Here is a 14301-nt window from a genome sequence, read left to right as displayed (position 1 = left end):
CTCTGCAACCAAGTTTGCGAAGTCTGAACCCACACACAGTAGTGCTACCGCTTCGACGACGCAGAGAGCCTGCTGCTGCTGCTGCTGCTGTGTCCATTCTCCGAGGGTTCATTAAGTCCACCAACCTCCATAACCAATGCATTCCTGGTTCCCGAAGGTCCGTCGCATGCACCTCAAGGCTCAGGGCATGGCCTTCCTTGATCGAGCAGGCCGGTTGAGCTCCGAGGAGGCGAGTGACAGTGCGAGTGTGAGTAGAGCTGCTCCTCGCATTAATGAACGCAAAGCCACGCAGTGAATGAGAAGTCGGCGTGTTTACGTAATCCATTCCTCATCCCCATCTATCTCTCTCTCTCTCTCTCTCTCTCTCTCACATCAATCTATCAATAAATAATATTTATGTTGTTTAATTAATCGTAATTAGTCACAAATAGTTTAAAAAGGCAGGTAATAACGAGAGGAAGAGAGAAAAAGGATTAATGGAAGATCGGAGAAATATAGAGGAGGGCCGGATAGAGACAAACACATAATGCGTTGGAGATTAGATGGAGAGAGCGATGTTGATTTGATGTTAAAGCCGGCGGATCCCCTCGCGTCATCCGTCTAAAACTCCGAGCTCTCGACATGTCAAGATCTCGCCATTCTCATCACCGTCAATGTCATGATTGCGGTGAATGGACGGATCGATGTATGCATGCACGCAGCGCAAAGGCAAGAAATGATGTCGCGGCAGCAAAAGCCGAGAAAAATCGCCTCTCCTTTTATCCCCGATTCGATCTCCATATCTCTCTCTCTCTCTCTCTCTCTCTCTCAGAGACAGGAGTTGGTTTTCCATGGAAATGGGGAGCAATCGGTGGCACATTGTGTGGTGAGGAGGGAGTGAGGTTTCATGTTCATGGCAAAGATTGTGGTGGGGATTGGAGCGTCAGCAGATGGATCATTTTGATCAAAACAATTATTGAGAGGCAATGAACGAAGGCTCCTCTGACGTACTCATGGATTGCATGCGAGATCATGAGCTTCCTATGTTAGAAAAGAGATCAGTAGCCATTCTGTACACAGTCCTTTTTTTACCTCCTGCTACGGAACAAACAGGAGGGCAAAAGAGAGCCCCAGAAAAAGAGAGGAGAGAGAGAGAGAGAGAGAGAGTGAGAGGAGGTGAAAAGAGGTGGTGATGTGATGGAATCTGTCTCATGATTTATTTAATCTGGTACTGTTCCTCCGCTCTGACGGATTGAGATTTTGGAGCAGCTTTATCTGATGGGAGATCACCTCATATCCCCAGTCCTCTCTCTCTCTCTCTCTCTCACTCCCTCCCTCCCTTGGTTTCTCTATTCTCTCTTGAGACCACTTTCTGTTCCCCCTTCCTTTCCCCTCTCGCTTTCTTCACTGACAGAGAAAATACCTGCACAATTTCTCACGCACGCACGCATTCCTTCCTCGCACCTCACAGCTCCCCCAGCTGAGCTCAATGCGATATCATAAGGGCTATTGCCGCAGAGCAGAGCAGGAACAGAACAGAGCAGAGCAGTGAGAGAGAGAGAGAGGCCCCCTCCTTGGGTTGGTTTGGACTTCGTTGGAGGGAGAGCTGCACAGGGATATCATGCAAGGCTATTGCACACCCCCCCCTACTTAGCCCCGTCCACTGACACCCTTTGATTCGTCGAATCCCAATTAAATCACAGCGCTCGATCCCTCCCCCTTATAAGCCGAGGACAAGAGGAGGCCACTGCGCACAACAAGCTCATCCGCGTCTTGCGCTTCTGTTCTTTCCCCTCCTGCCTCTCTTCGGAGGAGGCCCGGCTTTGTTTGCTAGCCCTGTTGAACCTGCTACTGGTGATGCTTCTGTTCTCTTTACTGGTTTCATGAAAGCAACATACAGCTCCTACATGTTTGTTCTTTGGAGCTTTCTTGATGGTAGTAGTAATAGTAGTAATGGCTTTAATGCTTTCCCTGTTTTATCTTGTGGCTTCCTGCGACCATCTTATGTTCCTGCTCATCTTCCTCTACTCTTTTCGTTCGGATTCCAGCTCTCTGGTTCTGCGTTGTCCGGGGATCAATGGAGAACTACGGCCGCCACTTCGACAACAACGAAGCCCAGCTCCCGCCAGGCTTTCGTTTCCATCCCACCGACGAGGAGCTCATCACGTACTATCTCCTCAAGAAGGTCCTCGACAGCAGCTTCACCGGCCGGGCCATCGCCGAGATCGACTTGAACAAGTGCGAACCTTGGGAGCTTCCAGGTTGCTGGCACTCGTGTCACGTTCCCCTAAGAGCGTTGTTGTTCTCCGTTCCTCCACCTCTTAAGCGTCGGTTCCACTTGATTCGATGCAGAAAAGGCTAAGATGGGGGAGAAGGAATGGTACTTCTTCAGCCTTCGGGACCGCAAGTACCCCACCGGGCTGCGAACCAACAGGGCGACGGATGCCGGCTACTGGAAGGCAACTGGGAAGGACAGGGAGATCTACAGCTCCAAGACTATGTCGCTGGTGGGGATGAAGAAGACGTTGGTGTTCTACAAGGGCAGGGCTCCCAAGGGGGAGAAGAGCAACTGGGTGATGCATGAGTATAGGCTGGAAGGGAAGTTTGCCTACCACTTCCTATCGAGGTCCTCCAAGGTAGCTCAACTACTCCATGCACGTACTTGTCATCTTATGCTCAAACCTGCTCTTATTGTTGTTCGAATGAAGAGTTCATTTGACATGATCATATGATTCGATCGAGATCAAAGTCATGTGAAACTTCTTCGGTCGGAACAGATTTGCATTTGCTTTGTGTCACGTCTCCTGTAGACATGTCAAGTGGGATAATGATACCGAGTGTGTAACCATGCACGTAGGACGAGTGGGTGGTGTCCCGGGTCTTCCAGAAGTGCGGCGGCGGCGGCGGCGGCGGCGGAAGCGGCAAGAAGACCCGTCTCGCCCTCGCCGGATCCCACTTCTCGAACTCCGGCAACACCGGGGGCGGCGGAGGGTGTGGTTCAACGTCCTCTTCCACCCTCCCGCCGCTCCTCGAGCCGACCCCGCTGCCATTTTCGGCAGGTCTCAAGGTCCCCGACCGAGAGAGCTGCTCCTACGACAGCACGGATAGGGAGCCCGTGCCCTGCTTCTCCACTGCCGCCGCTGCCGCCACCGGCCTCGGCCTCCACATTCCGCCGCCACCACAAGGCCCAACCATCTTCGGTCCAACCGGCGCCTTCCCGTGCCTACGTTCGCTCCACGAGAATCTCCAGCTGCCGTTCTTCCTGTCCGGAATGGCTGCGCAGCCGGTGTACGCCGGTCCGTCGCCGGCGGTTGTTGTCGACGCAGGGATCGGCACTCGGAGCGAGGGGGCAGGCTGGCCGTCTGATCTGGATCGTAAGGCCGAGGCTGCAGCTGCTGTGGTAAGGGCCCATCCCATGCCCGTGGGTTCCACGGAGCTCGACTGCCTCTGGACTTTCTAGACCGACCTCTTCGGTCTCACTGTTACCACTGCTACTATATATGACGTCGTACGTACTCTTGGTGTTGCTGTCTTCTATCTTAAACTTCGTGTAATATGGAATTGAACTCCGAGAACTGTGTGGGTGGATGGATGGATTTGTGCGAGCGCCACGCAAATCTGCGAGGGCGGCGGTGGGTCCCATGGGAAGCCATCCTCGCAGGCGCTCACGTGGTACACGTGGCTTCGGTTGACGTGGAGGGAGATAGAGAGAGAGAGAGGAGGAATGCGTGTGAGTTACGTCTTGTCGCCTGCACAACGGCCTGTTACACTCAACCGCGTAACAGTAGCCGGGCACCGTGCAACTTTCTCTCCCTCTTCCCCGACTCAAGTATCCCGTCTCTCTCTCTCTCTCTCTCTCTCTCTCTCTATATATATATACATATATCGATGTATAAAGTTCGGCCCGGTCAAATATATGTAGTGTTCGACTTGCTCTAAACCAGATCGAATCGTATTTCGGCGAAAGAGAGGCGGCTCTACCGCCAGATACTGGCTTCGACTCCTCCGGATGATCTCCATGCCATTTCTACGTTGTAGGATGGATCTCCCTCTGTCAGTCATCCTCCTCGCGTATCTCCATGACACCGTATCAAAGCCATGGGAAGAAAATCGAACTGCAAGCAGACAACTACGTACCAGACACCACTATGTACTACTAACACAACAGAACGAACATAAACGGAACATGAGCGACACCGTTACATCAGTAGACTTCCTCCTTTCCTGTAGTAACAAGTAGTCATTGCAGAATCTAATTGAGAGCTTGTATGTCAAGTTACAGATTTGGGAGATACGGATAAAACGGATTTTCCCAATTATTGGATAAATATTATGGGTAAGTACCCATGCATCTATACTGTTTTCAGTGGGTTCACCTACAAAATTTATATTTTTACTCCCGGCAAAAGAATGTGTAAATAAATGTCACATGCAACTCTTGATGCGAACCCAGGCAGGCATCATCGATGGATTCTACTCGTGGTAGAAAACTGGTGACATTTATCTTGCGCAAAGCAAAAAAAGCCTCTATTCCGAAGCCTTGTTGGCACCGTGTGCATTTATGAGTTGCTTCTGTACATCTTGGGAAACAGGTGAGTGCTCCATGTATTCCATAGTGAATTCGCCTTTACCCTATCGGACAATGATGTGTAATACAATAATAAGCATTGCCAACTCCTGACGGTATTCTTCAGAAATAATGCAGGAAAACGAATGCTTACCTGTGTCATGGAGCGAAGGGCTGTAGAATATCCGAACATATTGTTTAGAGGGACCTTCAAAGAAAAAGGTTCTTTCATCAGCCATGACTAGTGATGTTCATACAAGTGGTAGAAAGAATAGTACTGTTAGAAACAAGTCCCACAAAGAAGATACGATATAAGAGCTAGTCTTCTAAAAGATCTTTATAATGGCCGAAAATACTCGGCAGGATAACCTTAAAGAAAAACTCAAATGAATCTTAGCCAAAGCTTAATAAGATTTTTTTATCTAGAAACCATGTTAAAGAAAGATAATGACATCCACTGAAGCCATTATAGCATCACAAATCTTCTAACTACATAAAATTTCAAGGCGACAATGCGAGCTACCATGGCAAACTCAGGTCACAGAGAACATGCATAATATATCAAGATTCTTGGCATTCAGGTTGTGGAAAGTGCCTTAAAGAGCCCCAGACTAATCCAGATTCAACCAAGGACACCTCTTCCGATCACATACTGAATCTGACCAGAACGCTAAAGCCTCTTTATACTTTCAAAATCGTCTCGAATAATCTTAAAAGTATACCCCCAAACAAACTCACATATTAAGGAGACAGTTAAATAAGCCAAAAAACCCAACAAGATAATCCAGGGCTCAATATGTTTCAGGATGCATCATGTTTAATTTTTACATGCTAACAGATAATTTAGTTGAGAAATAGATAGAGTTTACATACATGAGCAACAACCACAGTATCATCACCATCCTGATCATTACCAACAATGATACCTTTCCTCCTGTCATTCATATGAAGTTATGGTCCACAAACTATTCATAAAGGTTCAGATATACAATAACCAATTAGAACACACTGGATGATGGAATACTCACTTGTTAATATCACCAGTTACAGTGCCCTGGAATTCTGTTGGCACTTTCAATTCCACTTTCATCACAGGTTCTAAAATGACAGGGTTTGCTGCAGAATAACACTATTCAAGAAATATAAAGTCAGATATCTAGTATCATTTTTCCCATAAAGAAAACGACATGACTATCTCAAGTTCTTCATTACAGCAAACTATAACATTTTGGATTTTGTGAAATTTAGAAGGGAAGAGGGCGCAACAGCAAGAATAATCAACCTTTCTAAATGCATAGATCGCTGCTAGCTTAAATGCAAGCTCACTGGAATCAACAGCATGCGAGGCTCCATCTGTCAGTACTATTCGAACATTTTCAACAGGATGCCCGATCAATGAACCCCTGGGCAATAATATATTCATGATTAACATATCATTCTGAAGAAATTAACAGAAATGAAAATCAAGTGTTACCCACGAGTTGCTAGCTTCTGTGAACCCTTTCTCAATAGCAGGGATGAAGTTTGAAGGTATTGCTTGCCCAATGATATGATTGTCAAATTCAAACTTCGTAGAAGAACCCAATGGTAGAGGTTCAATATATCTGATCGAAGTAAAAAAAAAAGATGGAGAGATTAAGAAAGAAGTTGCAGCTACTGATCAGATAAAAGCCATAAATGATATTTTACATGTCAACTGATATACAAAAACAGGTATCAGAGGTCAAGATACTGTATTAAGATAAAAATTTCGGCACGGAGGTTTTTTTTTTCCAAATATTATCAATCACATTAGTCACCAACATTTCAGTAGGTCTTGGTGATTAGCCAAAGAAACTGAAAAACTGAACCAGAATGGACCTATTAGGCTCTTTTCTTTTTTCAGGACCATAAATGTAACATAAAAAGACCTTGTGAAAACTAAGAATACCAACTTGTACCCCATTAATGTAACAAAAAAAGACCTTGTGAAAATCTAAACCAATGGGCCTCATGGCCCATCCACTTCTATTCTTGGTTTCCATGATGTCTGACCCAATAATACCACATGGATCATCATTTCCACAACATGTGAAAACTAAGAAACCAAAGATGTTTCCCTCAAAATATTTCATGCAAGTTCTACCAACTTGTAACTCATCAATTTTCTTAGCCTCGGAAGATGAAAAACAATCTCCTATATTTCAAAACTCTTATTACCTTTTCTTATTATTAGGTTTCTCAAATAATTATGACGGCAAACCTCCGAATGCAAGTCATCAACCTTAAGGCTTGAATCTTAAACTCACATGGGGAAACAGATCAAGTCGCATTACAACCTCTCCTTGACAACAAGCACCCTCCAATCTGGTTATAGCCACACGATCTGATGGCTGTGATTACTTACCCTCCAAACTCGGTCTTCATGGCTTCAAGTTCAGTAGACTTTGTTATTTATAAATTGAGCTCTGAACCAGATTATTACTTTTTATTATTAAACTTCACATAATTGAGCTAGTGTGCTCTCTTGAATTGTCACACAACATTCCTCCTTCTGTTCGTCCACTGAAAAACAAAATTGAACCAAAATACTCTTTTGAAAAAAATATAATCTAAGAACCAGATAACAGAGTGAAAGTAAAATGGAACCAATATGAATTGAACTTAACTAAAAACCTGCTCTGGTTTGAAATTTTGGGTTCCACAATTCACAGCAGGCATAGTAAATAAAAAATGAAAACAAAACCGTAACATAGTAAATCATAATTAACTAAAATGGGGTCCTTTAGTTTCTAATGAGGCATCCAGTGAGACAACTACGAACTTGCAGACGAATGTCTCTTAGGTCCATCCATGACTTGACATTTATGTTGCAACTAATCATTTTGAAGTGTTAGAATAAACTTTTAATAGGATAGGTAACACATGATTCATGAAGATAGAGGAATACTTGTTTTCATATATGCATCTACAATTTCAAAAATTAAGAAAAAGAAAATAATTAATAACAAACGTCTCTTAGGTCCATCATGACTCGACAATTATGTAGCTTTTGATAGGATAAGTATCACATGATTCATGTATCTAGGATTACTTGTTTTCATATATGCATCAAAAATGTCAAAAATTAAGAAAAAGAAAAATTAATATTAACATATCATATTTATGCTTACCCACAAACACGTCCATATTGACCTTGACCTCCACTTTGCTTCTTATGAAGATAATCAAACTCAGCACGTTGTGTAATTGTCTCCCTAAAATTAACCCGAGGCTTTCCAACTTTTGCATCGACCTTCATATTCACATACAAGCAAAACTTAGTTAAGAAATTTTGTTACAAGAAAATACAAGCATTTAAAATACTGAAAAAAGTTTATATTCACTGGTCAACAAAGAATATTAAGGTGATCTTTATCACAACACTTGAAAGTTAATTGGAGTGTAGTAGAATGATCTACCATGTACATAATAGCACATTAGCACTCAATGTTAGAAAGAAAAACTCACTTTGTACTCTCTTCGTATGCGCTCAACATAAATGTCCAAATGCAACTCTCCCATTCCAGATATAATTGTCTGTAACAAATGATGACAATTTTCTAAATTTGTACCTCTAAAGAAACAACGATATAAAAGTTAAACTGACCTGACCACTTTCAACATCCAATCCAACACGAAACGTTGGATCCTCTTTCTGAAATCGATTTAGAGCTTTTGAAAACTAGAGGAATAGAAACGTTAGTATTTTAACTTAAAGAATAATGTAGTTAAACAAAAAACATTCACATAATTACTTGTCCACCAGAATCTTTAGATACAGGTGAAACCGCCAAAGACATCACTGGTTCAGGAACACTCATAGATGTCATTGTATATCTAACTGAACCATCTGTAAAGGTATCACCTGAGGGAAAATGCAAAAACATTATTTCAAGCTCAACAAAAAGCATTAGAAGGTCATTCAAAACATAAAAACAAAGCAATCGAATAAAAAGCTTACCTGATGCACAATCCACACCAAAGACTGCGACAATCTGCCCAGCATGGGCTTCTTGAATATCCTGTAGAACAAAGAGCAAACACTAGCTTTAAGCCTGAAAGCATTGAAGAATCTATTTAGTATGATATACACCAGTACAAGATAAAGTTGCAGTTTTATATATCAGGAATGCAAACATCAGAACCCAAATTTAATCAGCTATATGGACAACATTATAGAATTGAACATGTCAACCAACCTCCATCTCGTCAGAATGCATCCTAACCAAACGAGGAACCTGAATAACAAAAAACCTCAAATTAATGTTTAAATCAGAAAGACAACAACATAGTAGAAGGCAAATATTTGCATAAAAGTCCCAGATGAAGACTTGTCATACTGCCAAGTGCCAACTAGCAGAACTACACCATATGCATATGGAGACAACTACAGATGCATCATAGAGTTCAGGAACTAGACTTACTACTTCAGCCAGAAGGTTTTATTGGACAAGCTTAACTACCTGAAGAATATGACTAACTGCACTACCAATCAAATTCAAGATTGAAACAACATTAGCACACACCATCACACATATTTGAAGGAACACAAGCAAAAATTTCTCAACCTTCGAAAAAGTTGGCAATGAAACTTAAGTCAGTATACAACATCCGTAAAGTAAATTATTAAACGTACATGCAATAACTTTATGCAACTTCTCAGAAGGTCTAGTATTGGTCCATATGATGAAGAGTTTTAATAGCAAAATAAGCACGAATAGCACTACTAGATAGAGTCATTAGGACAAATCATGTTGTTCCCTAGCCAACAAAGAATAGGCATGCATACCAAGAACTGATTACTGAAGGAAGTTTACACTATTATTCTCATACAACAACGTAATTATAGTAATCTTATTTGAAGAAAAATGACCAAGAATAGGAAAAAAGAAACCAGAAAAAGAATATCAAAGAACAAATACTGATAACTGGCTGCATTAAAACCCAAGGAATCAAGTACTGATAACTGGCAACATATAGCAGTAAAAATGATAATCAAATCTCACTTTAATCTTCTTCCCGGTGTTTACATTGATAATAAAGTCACCTTTTCGAATAACACCTTCATAGATTCTGCCAAAACAAGTGAGCTGAATTAGTAAATTTATTTCATTAATTTTCTAGAAGCTATGCTTATAAAAAATACAAATAAAAGTAGCTGAAGTAGAACTGTCTTAAACCAGAAATGAGAATTACCTTAGATATGTCAGCTGACCAAAACGTCCTTCTTCCAGTTTGAAAGCCAAGGCAACAAGTGGCCCTGATGGAGTTCCAGGCAACAAAATCTGTAACATAATCCAGAAGAAAAAGTTACTGCTTCCTTAAAATTAATTGGGAAATAAAAATTACAAATAAAATACAGGAAACTAGTACCTTTTCTTCAGATTTGTTTTGATCGAGGGCATAGTTCTCAACTTCAGTTGGACATGGCAAATAATTGAGAACTCCATCTAAAAGCGGTTGTACGCCCTATATATTGCAATCAAAATGAGTATTACTGATCATCTCAGCTGCATATTGAACAATATGTGATATCTAATGATGAATTCATAAAGACAATATTTGGCAAACAGTGCACATGATGCCATTAGGAGTTAAAAGTAATAATCTAACTGAACTCACCAACGAAAGTTATGACCTACGTTTGTTGTAATTTTAAGGAAGAATAGCTTTAAGAATAACAATTGGAAGGGCTTGACAACATGCTATAAAGTCCAAACTGCAAGTATTTTCAGGTAGCTGAAATTTCAACAAAAGCATCAACGTTCTTTTATCAAGGCAGATAACAAGATTATCAATATTTGATTCACTATGTAGTATTTTCATCTGTACCATGAAGATATTTAAAAGAGATAATAAGCTTTAAAAATCCGGCTGAAATATACTTCACGGCCATTCTAGTTAACCCATAATAACACCAAAGTGCTAGTACTACCAACATAGTGACTTGGTACCAAGACAGTCTATGTAACCAAGGTACAAAGCTAGCACAAACAAGCTCATGTTGGTTGGCAAGGTACATGCTGATCAGGCACATTAAAAACATGAGAGCATGCTGCAGAATGGGAACACTCATAAATTAGGATAATATATTAAAAACTCAAAAATTCAAACTGCTAGAAACATTGACAATTTGAACAACTTACTTTAAATATAATAGCCTTTGCTTTGGGGCAACACAATATCTGAGATGATCTTTATGCTCTCCGGAATTTTTTTGGTTATATCTTATAACATAACATGTGAACTACTTTTGTTGAACCCCTCGACATATATGCATGAAATCTGAAAGCTTCTGAAACTAGTTTGATCGAAGTGACAGTAAGTTGAACACTTTGTATTATACATTTTGGTCAAAGTAAACTTTCCTTGATGTGAAATATATAAATTAACCAACCAGGAAGTAACAAAGCAATTTCAAACATAAGGTTAACTTAACACCCAAAAAAAAGAAAGGAAACAACGATAAGCTTAATAGTTAAGTATTCAAGAACCTTATTCTTGAAAGCACTTCCCATGTAGACTGGAACAAATTTGCGTGTGACTGTTGCTCTGCGAATTGCCATCTGACCAGAGTAACATGATGTAATAAACATTAATGTGACTAAAATAAAATAATAATCAAATATAAATGTAGATTCAGTACCACTACTACTGATAATTATTTTGTCAAAAAGTTATTCATGTACCAATTAAAAAAACAAAGTCATTTCACAAAGTAGGCTTGCATTGCATTCTAGCAGGATAAATAAATTTTCACCAATCCTCATTCTACTAGCTGTATGGGCCATAAAATAACCTTCTAGCACTCAGGTCAAGCCCCATGGTAAAAGTGCTGACCCGATCCATGTCAAGTCATTTGATGTTCACTAACATCTCTGTCGAACCTTATGCTAGTGTCAGCATATTCTATATCAAAGTCAAGTTCAATTGAGAAAAGCAAAATCAGCAGCAAAAAGAGAACATAGTGGATACAAACTCAAACATCAAATCATAAATAGGAATCTAGAAAGCAAGCATTGTTGTAGATGTCAAACAACGTGGGCAGGCCACCATTATCAAGACTTCCTATTGGGAAGGAATTTTGTATCCTTGACATCTAATTGAGAGAAGTACGAAGCTGAAACTTAATCCACCCATTTCACTACTGCTTTGTGCCCCAAACAAACATAAATGGAGTAAAAAGCGAACAATAGCACAATGCTGTAAGCACATATTCCAGTTGTACCCTGAGGTCAACAGGAGATATTGGTTCATCATTCAGAAAAGCTTCAGCAAGTTGATCATCTACTTCAGAAACAACTTCAATAAGCTCGCGCCGCTTTTCTGTAACCAATGCCTCCAAATTTTGTGGGATATCAGCTGCTGTGACTTTCTCACTGAATAGTCAAAAAGGCATGACAACCATCAATAACATGTATCAAGAAACTTCTATTTAAGACATTTGTAACTGAGAAAGATTGGGATATCAGTGTACCCATTGGCTCCATGGAAGTAATATGCTTTCATTTCTACAAGATCTACAAGCCCCTGAAACTCCTCTTCCAATCCAATTGGAACTTGCACCGCTGCACTATGATGACGAAGCTTAGACCTTGCCTAGAAAGAACTTTTGTATCAGAATTACACTGCTTAAAACTCCAAAAATAGCTTTCTAATATGAACATAACATTGAAACATGATATTTTCCCATATGAATGCAACATTTAAATGTATGATCAGCTTCAAAAAACAATAAGAACCACTGCAAAATCTTTCCTTGCATCCCATAATCAATTTACAACTTAAGTTGTTCAAATTCTACCATAAATGAAAATCACTGTCCTTATAATGTCCAATGTTGTATTTAAAACAAAAGTAACTCTGTAGAGAATGCATACTAGAGAAGAAGAGGAAAACTTAACAGCCAGTGCATTGGGAAACAGGTACTGAAGAACAATACTCATCATTGGAAAAAATTCATCAATACATTTGATCTGAGATTCACCTGCTCCAGAAACACTTATAATTCATACAAAATATATTAAGATAACCTTTCATAAAGTCATTAATCTACATTTTCAGTTATCTGCGCCCACAGACTAGGTTATCAGTTCCCACCACTAGAAAATTTCATTGATTTATCATACTAAGAAAATGACTATTTTACTTCATAAAACCAAAGCAATTTACAAACAACAAGTAACACAAAAGAATATGTGAACTGCAGAACTTTCATGATTGTTAATATCACCTTCGGATTGTGGTTGCTTATGGCAACAGAGACCATTCAATGGTACAAGACTAGAGGACAGACCAAAAAAATTGCTTATAGGAGAATAGTATCCTTTGTTAATAAGAACAAAAAATGGTTTCTTAGAGAAAGAGCCACTGACCATTTAGAGCTCGGGTTTAAATCAGATGTGGCATTACACATTCACGACGAAAGGCTATTTCCATTGTTTTACCTATCACGTCATGTTGTCACGATACGGTCTTACTAAATTTCCAAAGAGAGACTCTTTTGCTAATTATTTTTTGAATAATGAATCACAATTGCGATTAAAATGTTATAAAGTTTCACCTGATTAAGAACCTTCCAGGGATCAGCTCCCATTCGATCTAACTTGTTGATGAAAGCAAGTCTTGGAACTTCATATCTTCTCATCTGGCGATCAACCGTGATTGATTGACTTTGTACACCTCCAACACTACAGAGCACCAAAATAGCACCATCAAGAACACGCAAAGCTCTTTCAACTTCAATGGTGAAGTCCACGTGGCCTGGAGTATCAATGATATTAATCTGCATGGAATTTAAAGTGATTTATCAGAATCCTTTTCAAGTATTTTTTGTATCGTCGTGAATCAAATTGTATAGGAGAGATACAGAGAGAAAGGACACTGGCGGAGTGGGCAATCAAAAATATTTAAACAAATAATAACAGACCTTCATGACAGTTCATACCAACTTGCTCAAAAGTAAATATTCAACTCGTTCCACCATCAAATTCCACTCGGAGATGCAGATTTTAATCAGAAGAAGGCTACCTGATATCCGTTCCAAGTGCAGTAGGTAGCTGCGGACTGGATGGTGATCCCCTTCTCCCTCTCCAAGTCCATCGAATCCATCTTCGCGCCAACTCCGTCCCTCCCTCGGACCTCATGGATCTCGTGGATCCTACCCGTGTAAAAGAGCACCCGCTCGGTGAGGGTGGTCTTCCCCGAGTCGATGTGGGCGGAGATCCCGATGTTCCGCACCCTATCCATTGCCTCCTTCCACCATGGTTCCTTTTCCTCATTGGCCCGCGCCGCGGTCGACATCGCCCGCCAGCCGCTGCCCAGCTCGGCGCCATTGAGGACGAGGACGGCAAGCGGGCGGAACCTGTTGCTCTCCGAGCCGCGGAGGGAGGAGAGGAGGCGGGTGGCGGAGGATCTCGCCATCGTAGACGGCGGCGGATTAGGTGCGCCTAAACCCTAATCGACTCTAAACCACCGCCAACTCTTTCAACGTTGCGTCCGTCTTTGTTCAACCATGGGATGTGGTTACGTTTCTCCGCAGGAGCTTCTAAATCCTAAACTATGTCAGGGTCTTGTATGCATATATGCTACTTAGAATTGTGGTATCTCTATGTATACCCCTCACGTATAATACATGTATGTATATTTTTTTATTAATTTAAAAATGACATTATCCTTATTTTTGTTCTTAATATAATTGTTTTATGAGAATATATATCCAATGGAAATAAATA

General features: G+C 40.8%; 2 protein-coding genes across 2 annotated transcripts; one reads left to right on the top strand and one right to left on the bottom strand.

Moving 5' to 3' along the window:
• The first annotated feature begins 1734 nt into the window (after positions 1-1734).
• Positions 1735-3524, top strand: LOC135596074 (protein CUP-SHAPED COTYLEDON 2-like). Its single transcript, XM_065087776.1, has 4 exons — positions 1735-1833; positions 2028-2240; positions 2332-2615; positions 2837-3524. The coding sequence occupies exons 2-4, from the start codon at positions 2057-2059 to the stop codon at positions 3437-3439; spliced, it is 1071 nt and encodes a 356-aa protein (XP_064943848.1). The 5' UTR covers positions 1735-1833; positions 2028-2056; the 3' UTR covers positions 3440-3524.
• A 675-nt stretch (positions 3525-4199) lies between these two features.
• Positions 4200-14082, bottom strand: LOC103968946 (elongation factor G, mitochondrial). Its single transcript, XM_009382315.3, has 20 exons — positions 13598-14082; positions 13131-13352; positions 12045-12166; positions 11796-11946; positions 11062-11133; positions 9941-10036; positions 9764-9852; positions 9574-9640; positions 8767-8805; positions 8529-8589; positions 8323-8432; positions 8175-8249; positions 8036-8104; positions 7699-7820; positions 6025-6150; positions 5829-5949; positions 5575-5675; positions 5420-5480; positions 4701-4754; positions 4200-4611 (listed from the first exon to the last, which is right to left on the bottom strand). The coding sequence occupies exons 1-20, from the start codon at positions 13988-13990 to the stop codon at positions 4507-4509; spliced, it is 2256 nt and encodes a 751-aa protein (XP_009380590.2). The 5' UTR covers positions 13991-14082; the 3' UTR covers positions 4200-4506.
• Between the last annotated feature and the right edge of the window lie 219 nt (positions 14083-14301).

This window comes from Musa acuminata, chromosome BXJ1-10, assembly GCF_036884655.1.
Source record: "Musa acuminata AAA Group cultivar baxijiao chromosome BXJ1-10, Cavendish_Baxijiao_AAA, whole genome shotgun sequence".
In the NCBI taxonomy this organism is placed as follows: domain Eukaryota; kingdom Viridiplantae; phylum Streptophyta; class Magnoliopsida; order Zingiberales; family Musaceae; genus Musa; species Musa acuminata.
Note: the sequence above shows the minus strand (reverse complement) of the source record. Positions and strands in the feature narration are given on the sequence as shown.

Excerpts from the sequence above, each read along its gene's own strand:
- LOC135596074 (XM_065087776.1), top strand. The coding sequence starts at position 2,057 with ATGGAGAACTACGGCCGCCACTTCGACAACAACGAAGCCCAGCTCCCG. Across the intron at positions 2,241-2,331 it reads CGAACCTTGGGAGCTTCCAG|AAAAGGCTAAGATGGGGGAG; the intron begins GTTGCTGGCACT and ends GATTCGATGCAG. Across the intron at positions 2,616-2,836 it reads TCCTATCGAGGTCCTCCAAG|GACGAGTGGGTGGTGTCCCG; the intron begins GTAGCTCAACTA and ends CCATGCACGTAG.
- LOC103968946 (XM_009382315.3), bottom strand. The coding sequence starts at position 13,990 with ATGGCGAGATCCTCCGCCACCCGCCTCCTCTCCTCCCTCCGCGGCTCG. Across the intron at positions 10,037-11,061 it reads GAAGTGCTTTCAAGAATAAG|GGCGTACAACCGCTTTTAGA; the intron begins GTTCTTGAATAC and ends TGCAATATATAG. Across the intron at positions 7,821-8,035 it reads GCATACGAAGAGAGTACAAA|GTCGATGCAAAAGTTGGAAA; the intron begins GTGAGTTTTTCT and ends GTGAATATGAAG.